Source organism: Papio anubis, chromosome 17, assembly GCF_008728515.1.
Source record: "Papio anubis isolate 15944 chromosome 17, Panubis1.0, whole genome shotgun sequence".
Classification (NCBI taxonomy): Eukaryota; Metazoa; Chordata; class Mammalia; order Primates; family Cercopithecidae; genus Papio; species Papio anubis.
The window spans coordinates 35,539,247-35,563,231 of NC_044992.1; the positions used below are offsets into that span (position 1 = coordinate 35,539,247).

The window sequence follows — 23,985 nt, forward strand, 5'->3', positions numbered from 1 at the left end:
ATCTTGGAGGTGACAAAACGTAGTGTGTGGTACAAACGAGATGCTGCCGAAAGTAGTAAAATTCCCGATAAAGATTCCCAACCTTCCTGGAGCTGAAATGGGAGGGAATGGCTCCAGGACAAACGTCAGAGAGGCACTGGGATATTCGTGGCCTCTCTCCATAAGATAAATGCAAACACCCCAGGGCGGCTGCAGAAGCAGGGTCAGGAGCTGCTGACCTGTAAGTTAGCGGTCTGAACTGTCTACGCTGGGGTCAGCACTCGAAAAACCCAGGACACCTCGTTATCAAAGTGCCCCGCTTTCCCGGGGTGGAGCTGCAACTGCACAGAAAGAAAATGGCTGAGGCTCTCTGCAAAGGTGACAGCGACAACTCAGGAAGCTCGAGCCTCCCACAAGTATTTAAAGCTGTGGCCATTCTTTGGGCACTTACCCTGTAAGAGCTTCTGGAGAAGGAAAGCAGGTGAAGACATGGGAACAAGCACATGATTAAAAGGAAATAAATCATTCAAAACACTCACACCCATACTTGGCACTCAAGGGAGGTAAAGCTAAGGAGGCCTCTCCATTAAAACACACACACACACACACACACACACACACACACACACAGAGGTTAGTGTTTAAAAAAGAAAAAAAATGGGCTGGGCATGGTGGCTCACACCTATAATCCTAGCCCTCTGGGAGGCCGAGGGCGGAAGGATCACTTCAGCCCAGGAGTGCGAGACCAGCCTGGGCAACACAGGAAGACTCCATCTGCACCCAAATGATAATTTTTTTAAAAAAAGAAAAAAAGGCACACTAATGTTAATCAGTGAGCCCAACTTGGAGCTGGTTCCTTGGGAAGGGCTCACTGGGGAAGGTCACCGGCTGAGGAACCAAGTGACAGCTCCCAAGGCTTGGGGTTTCAGGGCAATCTAACTGCTCAGTTACCCACCAGCTTTATGCCGTGTCCAGCTCTCTGCAGGTTGGGACAAAGAGCTGAAGAACATCATGACTTTGCTGCACAAGTAGCAGAAGGGAGAGGCAGACTGGCGGCCTTTCTCCAAGAAATACTGGGAGCGCCCCATCCTCTAAATGAACCCGAGACCCTCCTACCTCCTGAATGATCTGCTTCCACATCCATGGTCCATCCATCCTCAGCCCCCAAGTCTGACAACTCCCCCTTCAGCACCCCATTGCTGAAGGGCACAGTACTTTCTGGCAGTGGCGGGGTGATGGCCTTGTCCCTGGGGCTTGAGCTGGTCTCTGTGCAAGAGTCTTCAAGCCCTGAAGTGCTGAGAGAATCCGAGCAGTGTCCTGGGGAAGCCACCAAAGGGACACTTTGGCTGCTGTCTGACATGCAAGTGACACATGTGGCATCTTCCACCAGGATGCCCGCCTGGTCCGGCGACTCTTCACCAGGAGTGGTCGGTGGCAGGCAGGGGGTCAAGGAGATGTGGTGTGCAGAGATCTTTGGTTTACTGTCCTTGATGGGGCTGGACAGAGGGCTGTTCAGGCAGCTCACGTAGGTCTTTGGTGGTGCTGAGCCCTCTGCAGGTAGGCCTGGCGAGGGGAGGGCAGCATCCGACGGGGCAGCAGCTGCCTCTGCTGTGGCAGGTTCCCCAGTGTCGGAGCCCAAGACAGTTTGCTGGTGAACTGGGACACAGCTCTCTTCCTCCTGCCCTTGGAGCTGACTGGCCTGATACACACAACCTGTAACCTTGCCCACCGCGGTGGCCAGCACCTGTTCGGTTGCTTCCGAGATCACTTGGGAGATTATCTGGAAGGCAGCCTGCTCAATCTCCTCATTTCTATCCAAGCCCTCCCCATTTCTATCCAAGCCCTCCTCATTTCTATCCAGGCCCTCCTCATTTCTATCCAAGCTCTCCTCATTTCTATCCAAGTTCTCCTCATTTCTATCCAAGCTCTCCTCAATGCCCAGTTCTCCCTCGACATCTCTGTCCTGGGCTTTGGCATCTGTGATTGGGGGTGCTGGTGCCGCATCGTCCTTTGGCAGCTCTGTGTGAGCCGACTTGATGAACCTACTTGGCAACTTCTCTGCTACATACTCTTCCTCCTGCACCGGCCCCACCTGGGATGAGCTGCTCTTCCCCTTCTCTTCTTCCCCTTCTAAAGAGGCTAGGTTGGGGGCCTTGCTGTTCTCCAATTCCAAGACATGCTCCTGAGACAACAGATCTTCTTCAAGCACCTTTTCCCCCAACACAGCATCACCGGTCCCTTCGGCCCCACCTGTCTCTCTTGCCCTCTCCCCAGAGCCATGCTTCTCTGGGGGCGCTGCAGGGTAGCCTGGCTGGCCCCTCCCTGGCACCCTACTGAACGGGGACTCTTGCTTACACACCTCAGCTGATTTGTGGGGGAATAGTACACCCTTTGGAGATGAAAGGGGGCACTCTAGAGGAATCGATTTGGTTTCACCACCTGTCAGGGCTAGCTCCAGCTTTGCACTGTTGTCTCTGCGTGTTCCTGGTCGCAATCTCATGTCTATGGTGTTAGGAAGACTGCCCGAGGACTCTGATCTTCGGCGAGGTGGGTGTGTCCGGAGCAATGCTGGTGGCTCTGCAGGCAGCTTGCTCACGGTGGACAGTTCCTTTTCTGGTGGCTCTGTGACGCTGGGGGGCATGGACACCACTTCGGGACAGACGTCTTCCATGGGAAGAGGTTCTTTGATGGCAGAGTCAGCCCTCAGCTGCACAGCACCAGCCTCCACCTGCTCATCATGGCTGCTGACGTGGCCTTTTTTACGAGAGAAAAACCACCACCAGCCGAGAAGTGCCAGCATCCCAGGCAATGCCAAGGGGAAGAGCGAACGGAACTGGATTGCCATCCTGCAGGCTTGAAGTAATTACACCTGGGGAGAGCAGGAGAGTGGGGAGGAAGAATGTCACAGAGCCAGGTAGGAGGATACTGGCAACTGCACATGCAAGACAGTCAACAGGGTTGGGCCGAAGCCATCTCCCCCACCTTCCCTGCCCTCCAAGAGGAGCACACTCTCAGCTTGTACCAGTCCACCCTCTGTGTGATCCACTGGGGGTCAGAGGCCAGGAAGAGGCATCTTCCCCTCCATGCTCCCCAACTCACACACCCTCTTGAAACAAACCAAGCATTCTGTTCTTTAACCCAAATTCCTCCCTCCATCACTTCATGATGCCAAAGTCTCCCTATGTTCCCCAAAGGGGCTGGCTCTGCTCAGTGTGGCTCAGCTCTCTAAACTCACAGAACATTTTTATCTATCAAGTGGCATCGGAGCATTTCAAACCCCCATGGAATCCACATGTACATGGGTTCCTCACATCTCCCCACAAAATGAGTCAATGAAATGGCACTTCATTACTCAGCAATTAGAGATGCTGAGAATGAAGGAGGAATAAAATTTCAAATGGCTAAGGAGATGCTCCAGGGTGAGGGACCAACACAGCAAACTGCAGCATGAAGGGCCAGGTCAGACTTGGAGGACTCAAGTACAGGCGGTCCCTGATCTTCCAAGGCTCAACTTAGAATTTTTCAACTTTACAATGGTGTGAAAGCAATACCCATTCAATGGAAACTATACTTCCAATTTTGGATTCTGATCTTTTCCTGGACTAGCGATATGTGATGCGCTACTCTCTCATGATGCTAGCTCCCAGTCATCCACTCTACCACAAGGGTGAACATCGGGCATCCAGAGTGGACCGTGCTACTAGGTGATTTTGCCCAACTGTAGACTACTGTGAGTGTTCTCAGCTCGTGTAAAGTAGGCTAGGCTAAACTACGGTGTTCAGTAGGTTAGGTGCATTAGATGTGTTTATTTTTGATTTATGCTATTTTCAGCTTATAATGGGTCTATCAGGATGTAACTCCATTGTAAGCTGAGGAGCATCTGTACCCTCGTGGGGTCAGTGAGGGTGTCCCAGCGCCCCACTGCGTAGTCTGGACTTTATCCTGTAGACAACAGAGAACCAGCATAGGTCTGCAAGGCACACACACCAAATTGTTTCTAGAAGACAATTCTGGGAACAGGATGAAAAGTGCATCGAGGCTGGGCGTGGTGGCTCATGCCTGTAATCCCAGCACTTTGGGAGGCAGAGCTGGGCAGATCATCTGAGGTCAGGAGTTCGAGACTAGCCTGGGCAACACGGTGAAACCCTGTCTCTACTAAAAATACAAAAATTAGCTGGGCATGGTGGCAGGCACCTGTAATCCCAGCTACTCAGGAGGCTGAGGCAGAAGAATCACTTGAACCCGGAGGCAGAGGTTGCAGTGAGCCAAGATCAAGACTCCATCTCAAAAAAGAAAAGTGAAGAGATGGAGCAGAAGGAACCTAGAAACCTAAGTCAGTTAGGTCTAAGCAAGGAGAAACGGTAAGGGCCTAGAAGGCAACAGCAGACATGGAAAGAGGATAGAAAACTCAATTTTTCCTCATCTGTAAATTGGGGACACATCTCTTAATGGATGGTTGGTATAAGGATTAGCTGAGATATAGAAAGTTCTTTGCAAAGCAGGGTTAACACTCATTAAAGGTATATGACGGGCTTATTCTAGAACACTTATATTCTATGCTTCCTGTGCCAGCAAACTTTAAATCTCTCTGCCAAAGTAATGTCTTTTTAAAACCAAAAAGCCTTGAACTGACAAGCTGAATTACACCTTATTTGGGTTTGTTTTTAGAGATAACAAATGTACATGTTTTAACAACTCATACTGGTTTAACTGACTTATATTAATGTTTTCTGGCAGAACCAGAACATCAGTACTTTTAAAAGTTCCCTGAGAGGTTCTAATTTCCAGCCAAGGCTGGGAACCACTACTCTAGGACTCCGCCTCTGAAAGTGGATCCATGTACCGGAAGTCCTGAATATCGCCTGGGGCCTTGCTAGAAATGCAGTACCTCAGTCTCACCTCAGACCTGCTTGTTAACAAGACCCCTAGGGGATTCCGAAGGACCTTACAATTTGTGAAGGAATGCTAAGAGGTGTGTTCTGCCCCTACAGTGATGAAGTAGCAGTGGTAGTGAGAAGGTCACCTCCATTTGAAAGTCCCCATATCTTTAAAGGTAAACTTTCTTGCTGATACTTGAAGCAGCAGCAATGATAGCATTTGAAGCAAAATGAAGGGTTAGGCAGTGGCCAGGGCTAAGACTTTACATCAATTCCTCAGAGAGAAAACTTAGTGCTACCATTTTACTTCACATTCAAACACACAACCTTGCTAGATTGTTTTCCTTTTATCTCACTGTCGTCCAGGCTGGAGTGCAGTGGTGTGATCTCGGCTCATTCCAACCTCAGCCTCTGGGTTCAAGCAATTCTCCTGCCTCAGCCTCCAGAGTAGCTGGGTCTACAGGCGCCCACCATCACGACTGGCTAATTTTTGTATTTTTGGTAGAGACGGGGTTTCGCCATGTTGGCTAGGCTGGAACTCCAGACCTCAGGTGATCTGCCAGCCGGCCTCCCAACGTGCTGGGATGACAGGCCATGGCGCCTAGCCAAATGTATTACTATCTTAAAGGTTAAAATAGCTCAAGGAGGCTGGGTGCAGTGGCTCACGCATATAATTCTAGCATTTTTGGAAGCTGAGGCAGGTGGATCACAAGGTCAGGAGATCGAGACCATCCTGGCTCACATGTTGTAACTGTGTTTCACTAAAAATAAAAATAAAATAAATTTTAAAATGAGCCAGGCATTGTGGTGGGTGCCTGTAGTCCCAGCTACTCAGGAGGCTGAGGCAGGAGAATCGCTTGAATCCGGGAGGCGAAGGTTGCAGTAAGCTGAGATCGTGCCACTGCACTCCAGTCTGGGCGACAGAGCGAGACTCCGTCTCAAAAAAAAAAAAAAAAAAAAAAATAGCTCAAGGCATACAGCCAAGGGATGGGTACCTAAATTCTCTTCCACATTAAATCTGGAACCCATTATTCTAGAACTGGGGGGAAGAGGCGTTATATGAGCCAAGAAAAGGGGAGGTCTGTACTACCTTTCTGGAGAGCCTTATAATAGCTCTTAAAAGCTCATAACCACATCCTACAACTCAGAAATCCCACACTTGGCATCTTTAAATTAAAAACACAAAAACAAAACCACAACAAAGAAAAATCCACAAAGCCAAGTGCCTGTGATCCCAGCTACTTGAGAGGCAGAGACAGGAGGATCGCCGAAGTCCAAGAGTTAGAGACCAGCCTGGGCAACATAGTAAGACTAGTCCCTTAAAAATGTTTTTTTTTTTTCAAAATGTTTTTAACCCACATACCTCTGCATAGGCAGAGGTCTATACAAGAATGCCTGCTGAGGCATCATTTGAAACAAAATTGGGATTAACATTTCAGGGGAATCACTGCTAGGTAGATTATGGAATCCATGGACATACCAATGTTACAGAAAGAAGCTGATCTCATGTGCCAACATGGAAAAAATCACCTGGATATATAAAACAAAAACGTACAGACCACCATGTGTATGGAATGTCTATGTTCACATAATCCCATGGAAAAACTGGGAAGGACACACAACAAGTCATTCAGTTGTAGGAGAGGGGAAGTTTCTGTACACTGATCTCGTATCCTGAAACTTGCTGAACTCACTAATTCTAACCATTTAGTAGATTTCCTTGGGATTTCTTATACACAGATAAAGATAGTCTTACTTCCTCCTTTTGGGAGGAGAGATTTTAAATTTCTTTCATGACGGTTCTCCAACTTGGCTTCACATTAGCATCACCTGGCAAGCTTTTAAAAGCCCAAGGCCAAGGCAGCACCAGCCCTATTAAATCAGAATCTTAGAGTGAGACCCCAGCAGCAGGGTTTTGTTGTTTTTTTTTTTTTTTAAACCAAGGTGATTACAATGTGCAGTCAAGTTTGAGAATCACTGTTCTGAGGCCCGGTGTGGTGGCTCACACCCATAATCCCAGCACTTTGGGAGGCTAGGGTTGGGGGTGATGGAGGGGGCGGCAAACTGCTTGAGGCCAGGAGTTTGAGACCAGCCTGGACAACATGTGAAACCCTGTCTCTAAAAAAAAGGAAAAAAAAAATATTAGCCAGGTGGTATAGTTCTAGCTGCTCCAGAGGCTGAGGCAGGAGGGTTACTTGAGCCCAGGAGGCGGAGTTTGAAATGAGCTGAGATCGCACCACTGCTCTTGCAACAGAGTGAGACCCCATCCTGGGGGGAGAAAAAGAGAATCACTATTCTCTAACAACCTGCACACACCCAAAAAGGTGGTAATGATGGGAGATTTGCCTTGTATTTGCTTTGTGTTCAACTGTCTTTCAAATAAAGGAGTAAAGACAGGGAAGTCCCCCTAAACCTATTCTGGTTTGGGAGCTGCCCAATAATTTTATTTTATTTTATTTTATGTTTTGAGACAGAGTTCTGCTCTCGTTGCCCAGGCTGGAGTGCAATGGCGTGGTCTTGGCTCACCGCAACCTCCACCTCCCGGGTTCAAGTGATTCTCCTGCCTCAGCCTCCTGAGTAGCTGAGATTACAGGCATGCGCCACCATGCCCAGCTAATTTTGTATTTTTAGTAGAGACAGGGTTTCTCCATGTTGGCCTGGCTGGAAAAAATAATTTTAAAAAAAGACTAAGGACAGTTTGAGACAGGAAAGTGGCTATGGGGAAAGTGTCTATAGGGGAGTGTGCCCATGGCCTGCTGTCAGGAGATCAAATACTACCCCACAGCGCACATGCCAGGAGGAAGAGGAGCTGAGTCTAAACCCAGGTTTTCAACTGGTCAGTTTGTTTGTTTACTTACTTATTTAAGACAGAGTCTCGCTCTGTCGCCCAAGCTGGAGTGCAGTGGGCACGATCTTGGTTTACAGCAACCTCTGCCTTCTGGGTTCAAGTGATTCTCCTACCTCAGCCTCCCAAGCAGCTGGGATTACAGGCACATGCCACCATGCCTGGCTAATGTTTGTTTTTTGTTTGTTTGTTTGTTTTTTTAGCAGAGATGGAGTTTCACACCATGTTGGCCAGGCTGGTCTCCAACTCCTGACGTCAAGCGATCTACCCACCTCAGCCTCAAAAACTGTTGGGATTATAGGCGTGAGCCACTGCGCCTGGCCAGGTCAGTAAATTTAGATTGTGATTCCTTACTAACTAGGCAATCCCATTTCACCCAGATTTATAGCTGTGACTCCCATAGCAATTATCCGATCTTAGGAAGAAGATTAAATGGGATGGGGTAGAGAGGAAGAAAAACAATCCTAACAACTACCCCACTGGGGGACAGTTTTCCTTATTTTACATAACAATGGCCCAAGGCCACAGACTGTAATTGGCTATCTGCTCAAAACACTAGCCACCTCTCATGATGGCTGGGAGAAGCCCCACCCCTTTAGAACTAAAAGTTGATCCCAAGGGGTCCTGCCTGTCTCCAGCAGTTAGTTGCTGCTCCCACACCACACCACCACACCCAGCCTCCCAAGATCCCACAAGGGGACTATACTACAGTGAGGTAGAGAACCAAGACTCAAAGCACGCACCCCCGCCCTGGCTTTGGTCCTGTACCCTAGGCCACCCATAACCAGTCCCCAGCGCTTTCTGTCACTAGGCTCCCTGCACTTCACCTGCCCTGTTCTCGGTCCTCAAACAGAATGCACAGAACCACCACTGTGGGCCACAACGCCCACCCCTGCCTGCTGCTCTGTAGCTTACCGTGACATCACCACTAGCCCTCCCAGGCCAGCTTGTTCCCCAGAGACTAAGGCTCTAAACCCTCAGACCACCACCTCTAGAGTCACCCCTACAGTCACTGGAGCTACTGAAGAATTACTGCCCAGGAAACAAGGTTTCTACATTTCCAAGCCAGGGAAGGCCTCCTAGAAGGCGCTGAATACTGCTACCCTGAAGCCATGTCACCCAACCCACAGAATCCAGCACGTCCCACCTAAATTCCCAGTGCCCATTACTCCTCAGCCTTCATCCCACACTCTGGACTAAAGCCAGAGACCCAAGGCTGAGCAATCAGGAACCAGGTGTCACTGCTTCTATGCAGTGAGTGGCTCAAGATAAAGCCCTTATCTATACCACTGCTTCCAGGAACAGGAACTGCCTGGCTTGAAGCATTCCACCAGCACTTGACAACAGAGATTACAAGATCCCCAAAGAGCAGAGTGGAAGATGTGTTTTCTTCCTTGCTACCAGGGAATTGTGCTTAGAGATATGAACCATCCTCCAACAAGAACAGAGCCAAGAGCCCCTGGGATCAGCAGGCCTTGGCAGGGTCTCACTAAGGGCACCCATTGCCAGGAGACACCTCACAGATGCCCCTCCACCAGCCCCCATTCCCACTAGTCAAGAAATCAGCTAGGCCAGGCGCAGTGGCTCACACCTGTAATTCTGGCACTTTGGGATGCCGAGGCAGGCAGATCATGAGATCAGGAGATCGAGACCATCCTGGCTAATACGGTGAAACCCCGTCTTTACTAAAAATACAAAAAAAATTAGCCAGGCGTGGTGGTGGGCACCTGTAGTCCCAGCTACTTGGAAAGCTGAGGCAGGAGAATGGTGTGAACCCGGGAGACGGAGCTTGCAGTGAGCCAAGATTGCGCCACTGCACTCCAGCCTGGGTGACAGAGCGAGACTCCGTCTCAAAAAAAAAAAAAAAAAAAAAAAAATACATACATACATACATATATATATATATCAGCTAGCCCCTCACTCCCTCACCCCTGAGGCAATTATCACCACAGTCAAACAGACTTCTTCGGAATTGGTAAGATGCCATTTTGCCATTTACCTGGTTAGACAGGCCTGTAAGAGGTGGTATAAAATGCATCAGCCTTTCCTTAATGCCCAGGTAGTGCCACCTTCTAATACATACACATACTCCTTCGGCCTTACAAGGCTCTTCTGACATCTTCCTTCCTGCACTGGGCCAGACTCTTCGGAGTTGCTCTCTTTGCCCTGAGGTGTTTGTTTTTGTAAACCTAAACTTCTCAACCTTTAAGCGATATCACAGTAGTCCCCAAAGCCTTCATACTCACAAGCTAATCAAAGGCTGGCTCCTCCCCAAGGCCCAGGACTAAGGGCAGACCTGTCTGCAGTCAGAGAAAAGCCTCCCAGAAGGATGCTGCAGAGCCCTGCCCTAGGGTTGGTGGGGAGGACACTCTGTCATTTTGAATCTGTTGGAATTAAATAGCTGCCTGCTTATTTTTAGCAGGTCCATTTGCCTGGGAATAGACGCACGCTGGCTAGTTGCCAAGTGGTCACACAGAGCTGAAGTCAGGCATGTGCTACAGCCAGAGGCCTCAGCATTCATCTGCTCACTCCAGGTTCCAAAGGATCTCTTCTTTCTCCAGGGAGGTACCTGCAGCTTCCCAGAACAGCCCTCAGAAAAGTAATGGCCCCACTCTCAACTCAGCTGACAAACCTGGTAACTGCAGACTAGAGCCTTCTGCTAAACAAGAAAACAAATCCCTGGCAATGGTACATAGAGTGTTGGTCCCAGTGACTAAGCCAATTTGGCTGCAGTTACTGCAAAAAGAGCCACATGTAACTGATGGGAAAGTCCACCATAAAAACAACAGCTTAGGAGCCAAGGGCCCAACAAGCCCAATTTGGGCTTGGGCCTGGTCAGTGAAGCCACATCCACTTTGCGTTCTGAATGAGCATTTACACTGGAATTTGAACATTTCTTCTGTTATTCCAGTGTTCACACTGACAAAGGCTGTCCCCACGTGTTCTACCAATAGGAAGGAGCCTGCCCAAGACACTCCACCTCCCGAGTGCCCAGCTCATTAAGTTCCTGCTGAGGGACTCTTCCCCTTGAAGGGTGTCTTCCAAGGGCAGAGAATCAGAACCTAAAGCCCAGCACTTCAGCCACTGCATTCAGAGAATGACAGCAGGCTGTGGCCAGGCAGAGGCATACTCCCTTCCATGGGAGTTTGGTGGAGGAAAATCACAAACTCGGAGTTCTCTGTAAGATTCCAAGAGGGCCTCTTGGCTTGTATCAGATGCATTTACCTATTTCCTCGTCAGGTCACAGTCATTCACCTTGCTCATACATTCAAACATGTTTAAGTTGCTACAAGCAGCAGATTCTGATCACCAGAAGCGCACGATTCTGAAGGAAGAATCAGTCTCTCTCACTCACTCACACACGCACACAGCCCTGTGCCATAAGCAGCCGTGCTGAGAAGTGGGCAAAGGGAGCCCAGGAAGGCTTTCTCAAAGATGGCCAGGATTTCCTTAGGCTGCAATGGGTGGGTGGGGAGGGGGACAGGACACAAATTGAGGTTCTAATATCTTTGGGCATGGGAGGGAACAGCGAGTCCCAGAGTAAAACAGGAACAAATCCTAGGAGCTGAAGTGCTGGTCGGACGAGACAAAAAGAGTTTGACGTTTGCCACAGGAGCCATAGTTGCGGCAGTTGCAATGTGGTAAAGCAGAGTAGGTCACAAGAGGTAAAGGTCTGGGTGACCCTCAAGAGTGACTGCTATCCAATACTGGCAGTCACTTAGTCATGGGAGGTTACTGAGCACTTGAAATGTGACCAGTGTGACTAGGGCACTGAATTCTACTTCAGGTTAATTTAACTTGAACTCTCCACCTGCAGCTGACCCTACCTACTGGACAATGCAGCTCTAGAGCGTGTTCCCGGAAGACCCCAATGAACAGGAGGGCTGCATAAATGCTGCAGCGGCCAACACCTACCTTGCTGGGTAGTGCTCGGTTCTGCCACCAAGGGTGGGGGCGATGGTAGGCCTGGGCTGTGCACCCTCAGCAGCATGGCTGGGCCAGGAATCAGAGTGCTGGAGCCATGGCTCAGGTGTTGGTCCCAGCCCAGCCTCAGTGCTCACAGGACTGTTACCTTCATCCTCAGGGGCCTGTGTAAGTCACAGTAAGCTATGACTTCATGTGGGTACCCTAGAGATCCCAAAGGAGCTCACAGTGGGGCTGTGAGGTCCTGTCCAGGACTGTCCCCCACCCTCCATTGTGACGGCCCACAGAGCAGCCAGGGGAGCCAGTACAGCCAGACCAGCACGCTCTGGGGGTGCTTTTGCCCTTCCATGTAGAGCAGCTGTCAGGAACTCGGGACACTTTCCCAGTCCAGTTCACAGAAGGAAGTCCAGAAGGCCAGAGGCTTAACCCAGTAGTGTCTGAGTACCTGCTTGGCAAAGCCTTCTACGGCCAAAATGGAAACCCTGAATCCACTACCAGGAGTTCTAGGTAAGACAAGCCAAAAGTCAGAAAGACCATCTCTGGACATGGCCTCAAATTAAGAGCTCCTCCAGTCCAACTAAAAGTTAAAGGAACTCCTGCTCTGGAAAACAGTATACAAGGGTGAACTGCCCAGCCTCCTTCCTGCTCTGCTGGCCAAATCCATGGCAGGTCCCAGTCACATGCCTCTTTTCGTGAAGGAAAAATCATCAGCACCTCCTACAAAGGTCTTCCCAATCACTTCATTTGGGGGGTAGGGGTGTGGATTTTAAAACTTTGAAGACTACGTCACACTCACCTGGCCCCTCACCTCTGGCCTTGACAACCATCTTGCTTTACAAGTGAATTCCGACAGGATTCTAAAGATGGTCACAATGCAGGTGCCAGGAATGCCTTCCTGGGTACATGGAGTTCCCGCCCACGACCACAGAAGACATTACAGAGGACTGCCCAAAAGGTATGAAATGGCAACCTGACAACAACCTTACTTAAAAGCCAGTAAAGACATCAGAAAAGATGTTGGTGTGCAGCAAAAAACCCTTCACAGCGCCTCACATGGGCAAAACCAAAGAGGTAAGACCCTGATCTTCCTAATGGCAGACTGTGAACTACGACCGCCCCAGAAATCACATAAAAGCATAGAAGGTAATTTCTATTCAACAAATAATTACTGGCACTCACAGGGAAAAGCATGGTGGGACACAAACTAATTAGGCAAGGCACTGCCCTCAAGGCACTTTCAGTCTGGGCAGGGAGTAGTGGAGACGAGGACGGAAGGAAAAAAAAAAAGCCCAAACAGGCCACCATGGTAGCTCATGCCTGTAATCCCCAACACTTTGGCATCACTGCACACCAGCCTGGGGGACAGAATGAGACCTGTCAAAAAAAAGGGGGGGGACCCATTTTCACCATTACCTGGTACCCAAATCCAGATCCCCACATTTACAACTTCTCTAAAAAGTAAAGCCAGACCTTCTGCTGGCCTGGCCTGGCGGAAGGGCTCCACGGGCCTAGTTGTCTGCTGATTTCAGCCACACAACTGAAGGCCCAATCCATGCCTTCAAACATGCCTGTCCCTGCATGGATCGGCTGGCTTCTTGTGGGCCACAAACCATGACACCTTCTCAGCAAGCTACTGAACGATGGGCTCCCCCAAGACAAGGAAATCAACCAAGAAAGGAGGGGCACTGGATCCACAAATGAGACAAGAGAAGGGGAAAGGGAATTCCAAGGGTGAAGGGGAAGCAGAGCCAGGGAAGAGGGATGCGCCCAGGAGCAATGTGGAACTGCTGCGAGCACCTGGTGTGTGGAGCCACGGTGAGAGCCACTTTCCGCCAATGACAGGAGTTCCACAGCAACGGTGGAGGCTGGTGGGGCGGGGCATTGGGGGGTTAGGGAACTGGTGAGAGACAGAAAATTAAGCAAAAGAAACTAAGGAAATTAACTAGGAGAGGAGAAGTGGGGGAAAAGAAGAAATATGGGGAACTAAAAACCTTGCAGCCATAAACAAGGTTCATATTATAATAATGTGTATTCTGAATAGCAACTTGACCAAAACTTGGGCTATCTCTACACTGGGATGATGAGGGAAGAAAAAAGCATAGGAACAAGCTAAGTCCTAGCTCCCACAGCAGAAAAACAAATCAGATAATAATCCTTAAAAAGAAAGAAACGAATACTACTGACAAAGGTGGGGACAAGCTGGAAGAATTGAAAGCAATGGGGGTGGGGAGCGGTGGGCAAAAGACTGTCCTTTCAAGCCTTGTACACAGTCAAAAGCCAAATCTTTCTACAAGTAATGTTTTGATAGAAAATACATTATTAAGCTACATACAAGTAGCAACGCATGCTCTATTACCACGCAGCTTTATGTTTCTTATTAATCATCCTAAATTTGCATTAATGTCAACTCATCTATGCACAAACTTGTAACGCCTTACTTTCCTATTATAATAATTGATGCCAATTGTGTGCTTCAGAGACCCCCAACTGCCCAGCTGACATAATATCAAAAAGAGAGTATGCTTATTGATAGTAAGACCCTTCTGGAAGCAAGGCACTGAAGGCTAGCCAGCATCAGATGGCTGGACCTCTCAGGGCTAGTCATTTAACAAAGAGTTTAACACGTACTGTGAGCCAAGTTCACTGGGCACACAAGGGAAAGAGAGCCTTCAGGAAGCAAAGGCGGAAGGAAGGGTAGAGAGTCAAATTATAGGTAAGATACTGCAAAGGTTCAGCGACTTAAATATAAAGACCTGCAGCCTCTCTCCACAGATTGAGAGAACTGAGCCCTAAGGCTGCCCTTGCATGTGATGAATTACCTATATCCCTGTGCGTGTAGCAGGGCACCAGCTAGGAGAGTTGAGGAACGGGTCACCCAGTCCTTTTCTGTGTGCTGTGGTTGAAACAAGAAAGGCTGGATGGAGCGCTTGGAAGGGGAAGCTGCAGACAGAATGGGGCGGGAATGCCTCTTGGAAGAGGTGGCATCAGAACTGGAACACTTGAGAGCTGTGCCAAGATCTGCGGGGAGGCAGGAGGAGTGGGGGGAGAAAGTTCCAGGCAGGAAGAACATGTGCCCAAGTCCTAAGGCAGGAACAGGCTTGGCTGACTCAAGAGGCAGCAAGAGGGGAGGTGAAGATGAGGTCAGAGCATGGCTCTCAGGGAAAGGGCTCTCCAACATCACTGAGCGGAAGGCCAGTCGGACTCGCAAGAACCCCAAGGGATATGGTCCACCAAACTTTCTCCAGGGGGGAAAATGATGTGCCTGAAGAGTCAAGCAGCTTTAGTTCTTAATTAATAAGCAGAAGCTGCTTCCAGACTTGTTTTCTGAAACAGGATGCCTCTGTGGCTGGTAGCATGACAGGTACACTGTGTAAGTAAACAAGGGCTTGCTTTTACCTTCATGTTGTCAGCGAATACACTTGCCAGGAAGCCCTGCGGCCATACCATACATTAGCCTTAGAAAGCCACCACTAAGGGTAAGGGGCAGTAAGCCCCCCTTACTCTCAGGCTCCCTCAAAGGAACCTGTTCCAATAAGGCAGTCCAGCCCCAGCAGGCAGACACACACAGCCTACGTAAGCCCTTGCCACTTCTTTGAATCGGACTTTGCAAAAAACAACCTTGCTCTCCAGCCAACATAAACCATAGGCAACAGAGGGCCTTATATGGCTTGAAGCTTTCTTAATCAGAAACAGATAGATGGGCTGGAGTGAGCAGCTCCAAGTTAGAGGGAAGGAGGAACACAAAAGGAGAGAAGACAGGGTGGCCTGGGGAACCAGTAAGCTTGCTGGTCAAACTGCTTGTTCACCCCTCTTCAGCTTCTGTGGCATCCCAGTAAAGAATTCTCATTGGGGGTCTATGGCTGTGCCTCCTTTCATGTTTGCATTTTGGTTTAAGCCAGAGGACACAAGGAACCAGACTGTCCACCAATCCAAACTATTAGAGACTTTTTAGTGTCCATTTAGTGGCCGGCCCTTAGATTGGGCAACTTCACACAAAAATGAAGTTATGGGGCCAGGCACAGCGGCTCACACCTGTAATCTCAGCACTTTGGGAAACCAACATGGAATGATCACTTTGAGCCCAGGAGTCTTGAGATCGGTCTGGGCAAGGTGGTGAGACCCCATCTCTACCAAAAAAAAAAAAAATTTTAATCAGCCAGGCATCATGATGTGCACCTATAGTCCCAGCTACTTGGGAGGCTGAGGCAGGAGGATCCCTTGAACCCAGGAATTCAAGGCAGCAGTGAGCTATGATCATGCCCCTATACTCTAGCCTGGGTGACAAAGCAAGACCTCGTCTCTAAATAAATGAATGAATAAATAAATAAATAAATAAATACATAAATAAAAGTTTGTAATGGGGTTATGTGGTTTCCTGAGAAATTCGCTGCTGGGGCAACAAGGGGTCCTCACTCCCCAGGCAGCAGTCCTGACACCAAGCTCCCCAGCTCCCCGGGCTGCCTCAGTCACATGCCTGCCTGCACCAGGAGGCAGGCTGGGTCCCTGCCACAGATCCAGAATAGAAAAGGCAGCCCTGGAGACCTCTTAAGCAGCCACCCCCTCCACACACCCCTTGGCAGCTTCTAGGGTGGCTTTATTCTCCTCTCTCTCCTGACGAGGCGGTGGCGGCAGAGACAGCAGCAGCTTTGGCACCAGGATCTGTCCCATACACTGCAGCCACATGCACTTGGCCCTCCTAAAAGATGCCACCTGCTAAAAATAGCACTAGCACATGCTTGGCCAGGTGAGCCACACCAAAGCCAAAGGACAAAGCAGGGAGGTTATTTGCAGCACGGCCTTTTCTCCCAGAGACAGCTAAAGGCAAAGCCGAGTATGGGTCTCCCTCCAAGACAGTTCAGGCAAGTGAGATTCACTCCTGCTCCTTTTTCTTGGGAGGGGCAGAAAGGAGGGGCAAGAAAGAGTATACAGAAGACTGAACTGTCCTTCAGATCTGTTGTCGACCCAGCCTCACAAAGACACACCCAGGCCCAGGCCAGAGAAGGGCTGGGGGCTGGGGCTGTGCTTGAACAGATCTTACTGTCTCCTCTAATCAGGAGGCCAGCTACTGCCAGGTGACAGCTTTTTGGAGGGCCAGGGGATGGTCTCGTGACCTCCAAGTGAGGTCTGACAGGTGTCTGGGAAATTAGTGACTTCAGGATTGTCTTTTACAACCAGCTCAGTCTTCAGAGCAGTTTCCCTGAGCCCTCAGGCACAGCTTTTTTTATTCATAGTCATTACTTGTGCATTTCAAAAGCACCTGATGGTTGCATAATTCTGATGATAAAATATGGCTTTGGAAAGACAAGAGAGTTAAGAGCAGGATCCTGTACTTCAGTTTCCCATAAAATGAAGATGTCCTGTAATATGGAGTAAGAATATCTCCCTCACAGAGTTGTTACGAGGCTGAAAACACTTAATAGTCAGACTCCATATGTGGGATAAATGATTTTAATCTTTTTAAAACCCAGTTTAGTTTCCTGAATGAGGATGTGGTGATAAAGGGGCAGTAAATAAGCAACAGCCTATGAGCATGGGGGACAGGGGGGCAGAGGAGGAGGTGGGGAGCACATCCCAACCGAGGCCCAAGGCCAGTCCAGCCCTCGCTGTGTCCTGGGACCAGCTTACCCTACTGGATCCTGTTTCTTCACCCACAAGCTAGATCACTGTACTAACCTCAGAGGGCTGAGAGAGAATAAAAATGACATAGTTAGAAAAAAAAAAAAAGCCACTAATATGCCAGTAGGCGCTTGTTAATACTTGTCTTTTATGCTGCCTGGCTCCAAGAAAAGAGATCTCACATTATATATACTGAAGGTCAATCTAGCAGGGTTCAAACAAAGCACACCCAGGACTAGAAGAGGGGGCATCTGGAAACAAAGAACCCCCCACCCCTGCCACAACAGAACACGTTAAGATCCGCACTGTGGCTCCACTCTCCCTCAATGCCTTCTGTGAAGAATGGCCCCTAACATTTAGGTGGACTGGAAAGAGCAGAATGAAAACACAACCTGGTTTAAGGGCCACACTGAGATCTGTAGGAAGTCATCAGGTGGCTGAAGGACCAAGTAACAATATGTTGACATCTGACATTTGGAGACCAAGGACAAACCAGCAAGGATCTTTATGATAATAAACCGGCTCTCAAACCAAAAGGGCTTTCTAAGGGCTTAGCGTCTGGCCCTTTGCTTCATGCTCCTATCCCCAGGTCCTTTCTGAAGGTCCTCACTCCACCTGTTTCATAACTGATTGTCCACTCCCAACTGGCGGACTAGAACTCACCTATAGTATGCCATGAAGACAACCAGTAGATAATTTGTCACCAAAGCTGTTGGGTTTATGGACTCTGGAAGACTAAGCTCAAACATGTTATGCTTTAGAGATTTACAAGTTGAGACAATTAAGCTTTTAGAGTTGGAGGAAAAAAACTTTCTTGGCCAGTACTGTCCAACAAAACTTTCTTCAAATTATGGAAAATGTTCTTGACCTGTACTGACCAGGACGGCAGCCACTAGCTACATGAACCACTGAGAATCTGAAATGTGGCTAATGTCACTGAGAAACTTTTTTTTTTAATACTTTGAAAATCTAATTAGTCACACAGCTAGTAGCTACCCTATAGACAAGGCGGCTCTAAGCTCCCCCCAGCCAGGACAAATGTAGGCAAATAGAGCTATCTTTAAAAATAAAAATATTTAGAACAGTAGCACACCTTAGAGCTAAGAACTTGAGATGAACAGTAAGTTGTGGGGTTTTTTTCCCCCTTAAGTCTTTGACATGTACTACCCATTGAGCTGTGCTTCCCAGCCCAAACGCATCTCTCCAGTCACCCCTGGGCATGTTTGGTCTAACTCCAAGGCTCCCAGGACCATAATCCGAATACTGATAATTCTGACCAACCCTCTTTTAGCCACTGAATAAACCAAGACCTGGAAGGCCAACCAGCCTGCCTAGAATCACAGCCAGGTTTCAGCTCTGAGAGCTGTACCAAGTCCCAGGCTCTTGTCAGCTAAGCCCAGCAGTGAAACAAGCCTCATCAGCCCTCAGTTATACATACTTTTACTTCCAGGACTCAGCTCAGGGCCCTTCTTTGCTCCCAAGTGCAACTGGGCCTTAGTGACACATGGCTCAGTGAATGCAGCCAGCCACCATTACAGAATAGGGAACACAATGTTTACCACTGACTGCTGCAAACTATCAAATCAAGCCGAAAAAAAAAAAACAACCAGATGGAGAAGACCCGGACAGAATGTGGACAAGGCTGCACCATTTAGTAAAATGAAAACGTTAAGGCAAAGGACACCTTGAAATCTATTTATTGCTGGAAAGCTAGTTCTCAGAATGCTGAATGATAACACACACAATGTCAACAATCTACTTAGAAAGCAGCAGAAAGACTAGGAGAAAAGCCCAGGGATTTAAGAATATTCCTTGGTTCTTCTCACAAAAGCCATCCAGAGGACCTAGTTTTAAGTCCACACCCCTACTTCCTAGTTCCTGTACCCCTCAATTTGAATTTGTGTGACAGCCACTGAAACAATCCAGAATGACCTCCAGTTTCACCCTCACTGTATCAGGTGTGAGGATTAAAGGATTAGGGAGCCATTTGCTCGTAACTCACCTAGCACAGTAACTATCAAGAAAGATGCATCCTCTCAAATTTAGTTCCCAGGTCCCCCACTACCTGTTTCTCCAGCCAGACTCTGTCCTACTCCAAACACGCTCACTGATGAGGATTTCCACAGCCCAAGCTTAAAATTAGGTACCAAGGTCAGCAGGTTCCTTCAGTGGGATGCCACATATGATGGAAACAATGTTAAATGATGATAAAAGTGAAAACTGCCTGAGGTATTACACCAGGAATGAACATGGAAGAAACAGAATTTGCCCTAAGAAGCAAAACTGAGGACTAAAATACACCCCCCACCATAAAGATGAGCAACTCTCAAATAGTATGAGATGATTTCAATGGGACAAGATGCCCACAGGATCCACTACCTCCCCATAGTGGAAGAAAATGCCTGAGAATGACAAGCTGAATGTATTAACTCATACCTGAAACAACTGATTTCCCCACAATAGGAAAACAGACCAAGCTACAGAGAGGCCCAGTCATTCTAGACTCACAGGTAAGATTTAGGAAACAGGGACCTAGGGGAACTCTACGGTCAGCTCTCTGGGTACATTGGCTACAAGCTGCCTGATCTTCAAAGCCCTGAAACGCACACACCATCAAGTCATGTTGCAGGCTGGGACCAGGAGGCTAGCCAGCAAAGCTTAGGGAAACCAATTTGTTTTTCCTCCCAAACAAGCTTCTGGGTCAGAGGCTAAGGAGAGGGGTGCTTTTAATAGAATTCAAGTCACTCAAGTAATTCAAGAGAAACAAAGTCAGTCTCAGGGCTTGTTTAGGGAGGAGAGGGGAAGAGCAATGCTTAAGCACCTATCACAGTCCCCAGTATCACAAATATGATCTCCATTTGTCTTTAGGACAGGAAAAGGGAATACTGTAGAGGCTAACACCAGCCTTCCCCTAAAATATGGCTGCAACCCAGCCTATGTCCAAAGCTCAAGAATAATTTGGGTTACCAGGTAGCAAGATAAATTGCTTTTAAATATTGATGTTCAGCAACCTTACACTGGAAACATACCGACTTCAGCACCTCAGCAGGCCACTTACAACAGACACCTCCACTGTCACCCTGCAGTGGCCAAGTGAGAATGCATTTCCTAGAAACAGCTGGGAGATGGGAGATATTCCTACAAGGAACCCCATCTAGACGCAAATCCATTAGAACTATCTCACTCACTGGCTATGACCAGCGAGTTCTGAGGCATCATCTAACAACATGCATGAAGACAGAGCCTATTTAATTCAGTAATAGACTCGAGCTTTAGTGATTTGCATACCTGTAGGATGCAGGGGACCTCCTCTAACCTAGGGCCATATTTCAAAGAGAATACACCCAGGAATGATTATGCAGAACCTACAAAACTAGTTAGAGGTTAAAGAAGAAAGGTTCAACATAAGTCAAAAGGCTCCCAAAACAAAACTTCACTTGCTTCCAGTGCTCAGGGTCTTAAATAATCAGCAGGTGAACCACTTGAATGCCAAGAACAGAGGAATCATATAAATGATCAAGTCAGGCAGCCCTCTTCATTTCAAAGATGTTCTGTACCTTTAAGAGCAAAGTGGATGGGTGGTGCTGAGAGTCCAAGCTTTGCTTTCTAAATAAAGAGTTAAAAAAAAAAAAAAAAAGGTACTAATTTGGGAAGGACTTAGCAGTTACATGAGCATGTAAGGTTACTAGTTGCCAGAATTAATAGCTTTTTGTGAACGGTGTTCCTTGATCAGTAACTAACAGATACTGTTGCACCAGGTCCAGCAGCCTAGATTTCACTGGAGACAAATTTAAACACTAAGTAACGCGCACTACAGTACGGGAAAGATACGCAGGTTAACCTCACTAATTGCCCTGCGCATACACCCTAGCCAGCTTGAGAGGCCTCGACAAGCACCTGGAGCGAAGTCCACCGGGTTTGTGTTAACCGCGGCAGGAAGGTGCCGTCACCCAGGACATCCCCCGGGAGAGGAAGATCCCGAAACGCCCAGGACTCCCATGCCGTTCCGAGTAGCCACAGCAGGGCCCACCACGATCAGCACCTTTCTTCTCCTATCCCTCCCTGGAAGGGAAAGAAGAAGACCTTCAGCTAGGGCACAGAAGAGTTGAACGCCAGAAAGCCCGCGTTCGAGGCGTCCAGCCACTGTCTCTCCTAGCACATCGTAACCCCGAAACCAGCACGGTCCTTCCAGATCGCGGACCCGGGGCGCTGGGCCGCAGGCGGCTCCGGACACGTGACCCTCGGCGTCCCCGGGCCTGAGGTCGGCAGACACCCCAGGCTGGACGGCCTCCGTCCCTCCGGACACGCCTGCGGGGGCTACGAATGCAAATCCCCCCGAGACGCCCCTGAGCCTCCAACCTCCAGACCCCAACTCGATTCGAACGGTCCCTCAGCCCGAAACACGGTTGGATCACAACCGGCGGATGTCCCGGCCCATATTCCCGGTTCCCCTGGCTCGCCGCACGGAACTCCCAGGGGCGAGCCGAGGGTGAGAAGTTGGGTGAGGCTCCATAAGTGAAGGGGTAGCTCCGGCTCAGACTGTGTACACACGACCTTTGAAAAGTAAACGCCCGCGGGGCTGGGCGACCTTGGGTGGGACGCGCTCGGGTCAGCCTGGCAGGCGGGTGTGCGCGCTCCGGTAAAGTTGAGGCGCAGAGAGGCGACCCGGGCGCCGCGCCCTCGCCCCCCGCCCCCGAGGACTGTGACGCGCGTGGGGAGGACGGCGCGGCCGCAGAGCGCCGCCCAGAACCGCGCACACGCGATCTGTCAGGAGCCCGCCGGCAGACAACCGGCGGGGGAGGAGGAGAGGGAGCGCAGGCGAGGGAAGGAAAGATGGGCCTGACAGCGCGCGGCGGCCAAGAGCCCCCAGGACACCTCTGCGTCCGGAGCGTCCCACCCCCGGGGTACCTGGAGCGCGCGTCGCATCCTGCACCTGCACCTCAGGCTCCCCATCGCCCTGACCCCGACGCCTTCGGGGCTCCGGCAGGGGGTCTCCGGCGCAGCCGCCCCCGACCTACCAGCTCCTCGGCGACCGTCGGGGTGCGGGGTGCGGAGTCCGCACGCCGCCGCCGGCCCCCGGCTGTGCCCCGCGGCCCGGCCCGCAACGCCGCTCTTCCGCAGCTCCCCCACGTGCTCGTCCAGGCCGGTGGAACACAGAGACATTAAATACTGGAGACTCGCGGCGACGTGCCCGCAGCGCGACGCAGGTCCCGCCCCTCGCCCTCGTGCCCCCGCGCTCCCGAGCCCGCCCCGCTCACCTGCGCGTGCGCGCCGCCGGCAGCTCGCGGCAGTGCCTCGCCGCGCCTCTGCCAGCTGCGCCAGAGGGGGCGCGGTCTAAAGCGCTGGGCTAACATCCAGCCGCCGCCCCGAGCCGGGGTCTTGCTCGAGCTCTCGCGAGAGGAGCCGTCATCTCGTCGGTGCCCGGCGGAGGGGCCGGGCGGGACGGTACAGAACTCGGAGGACCGTTGATGCCCTGCCCCGCCAGCCCAGCACCGGTTCTGCCGCCTTAGCTCGAAGGGTCAGCCAGGCCATCTCCTGCCTCGGGACGGAAAGCGCCCTGGAAAAGGCAGAGGGGCCGGTGAGGAGCAGGGCTTCACTCGCTTCAGGGCTTTGAGCTTCCCTGTGACCGTCATTTCCTTGTAACGTATAATTGAGTTGGCCATTAACAATTGCTCAGTTAGCTGCGTAATGGTGAAACCTAGTACCCCTCAAATGCAACTTTGTTGCCCGTTCTTACAACTTGATGTCATCGAAATGAAACACTTTTCTCTGAATTGGTTTGGGTTGTGGAATGATTCTTGCAGAGATAGTCACGGTGAGTCACTATCTCCGCCAGGAACTTGGGAAAATAAATTCCCCCAAAATAAATGGAGAGGGTAGGGTTTTGACTGGTCAGCCCTGCTCTTATCCTTAAAACAAAGTGACTTTAAATGAGCATTTCTTTGGCCAAAATATAGAAAATAGATAATGCTAAGAACTAACAATTACTTGGGAATATGCTTAATCTTCACTAGTGATCAAATGCAAATTTAAATGACAGATGCCATTTACTATAATGAGATTTAAGTCAAATTCATATATATCTGAATGCCAATTGCATGGTGTGGTAGATGTCAGGAAAGAAACAAATAGGAAACTGACATAGGAAAGAAAGAAAAAGAGCCCTGTTTTAGGTCCTGTGGTCAGAAAAGGCCTAAAGTGAAATTTAAACTGAGACCTATTGGATGAGAAGGAACCAGCCTTGCAAATTGTATATGGGCATAAGGGTTGGAGGAGTATTCCTAGCAGATGCATAACACAGGAAAAGTAGGAAGCAACTTCTGGTAAACTGGAAGACCAGTGTGGATGGTATGTATTGACGGAGGGAGTGTCAGGAAAGGAGATAAAGAGGATCGTTTCTTGTCTTTGTTTTTTGGGGGAATAGGGGCCTGGGCTGCCTTAGTAAATACTTAGTATTTGCCACAGTAAATAGTGAAGCTTGGATTTTATTCTACTCTGCTTAGTCCCAAAGCCAGTCATGACTCTACCTCAGGGCCTCCCTCCACATGGAATATTCTGCAAAGCTCACTCTCTCACCTCTTTCAAGTCCTTTGCTCAAAGGTCAGCTACTCAGACTCAGTGAAGTCTCCCCTGGACTCTCTGTTTTATTTTATTTTATTTTTTATTTTTTGAGAAGGAGTCTCTGTCACCCAGGCTGTAGTGCAGTGGCACCATCTCAGCTTACTGCAACCTCCACCTCCCGGG

At 49.5% G+C, this 23,985-nt stretch overlaps 1 protein-coding gene across 5 annotated transcripts in view; it reads right to left on the bottom strand.

The window, feature by feature from the left end:
- Window positions 1–22,455, bottom strand: part of AKAP1 (A-kinase anchoring protein 1) — a 35,520-nt gene extending 13,065 nt beyond the window's left edge. Inside the window, exons 1-3 of one of the 5 annotated variants that reach the window (XM_009190320.3) lie at window positions 21,601–22,014; window positions 21,139–21,303; window positions 1,096–2,848 (exon numbers count right to left, since the gene is read on the bottom strand). In XM_009190320.3, the coding sequence (XP_009188584.1) occupies window positions 1,096–2,824 (1,729 nt within the window). In that variant the 5' untranslated portion in view covers window positions 2,825–2,848; window positions 21,139–21,303; window positions 21,601–22,014. Of the gene's footprint in view, window positions 1–1,095; window positions 2,849–11,616; window positions 11,874–12,421; window positions 12,939–21,138; window positions 22,015–22,259 lie in introns of those variants that run through there. The other 4 variants (XM_009190318.4, XR_002518112.2, XM_009190319.3 and 1 more) reach the window with 4 other exon arrangements.
- Window positions 22,456–23,985: the final 1,530 nt, after the last annotated feature.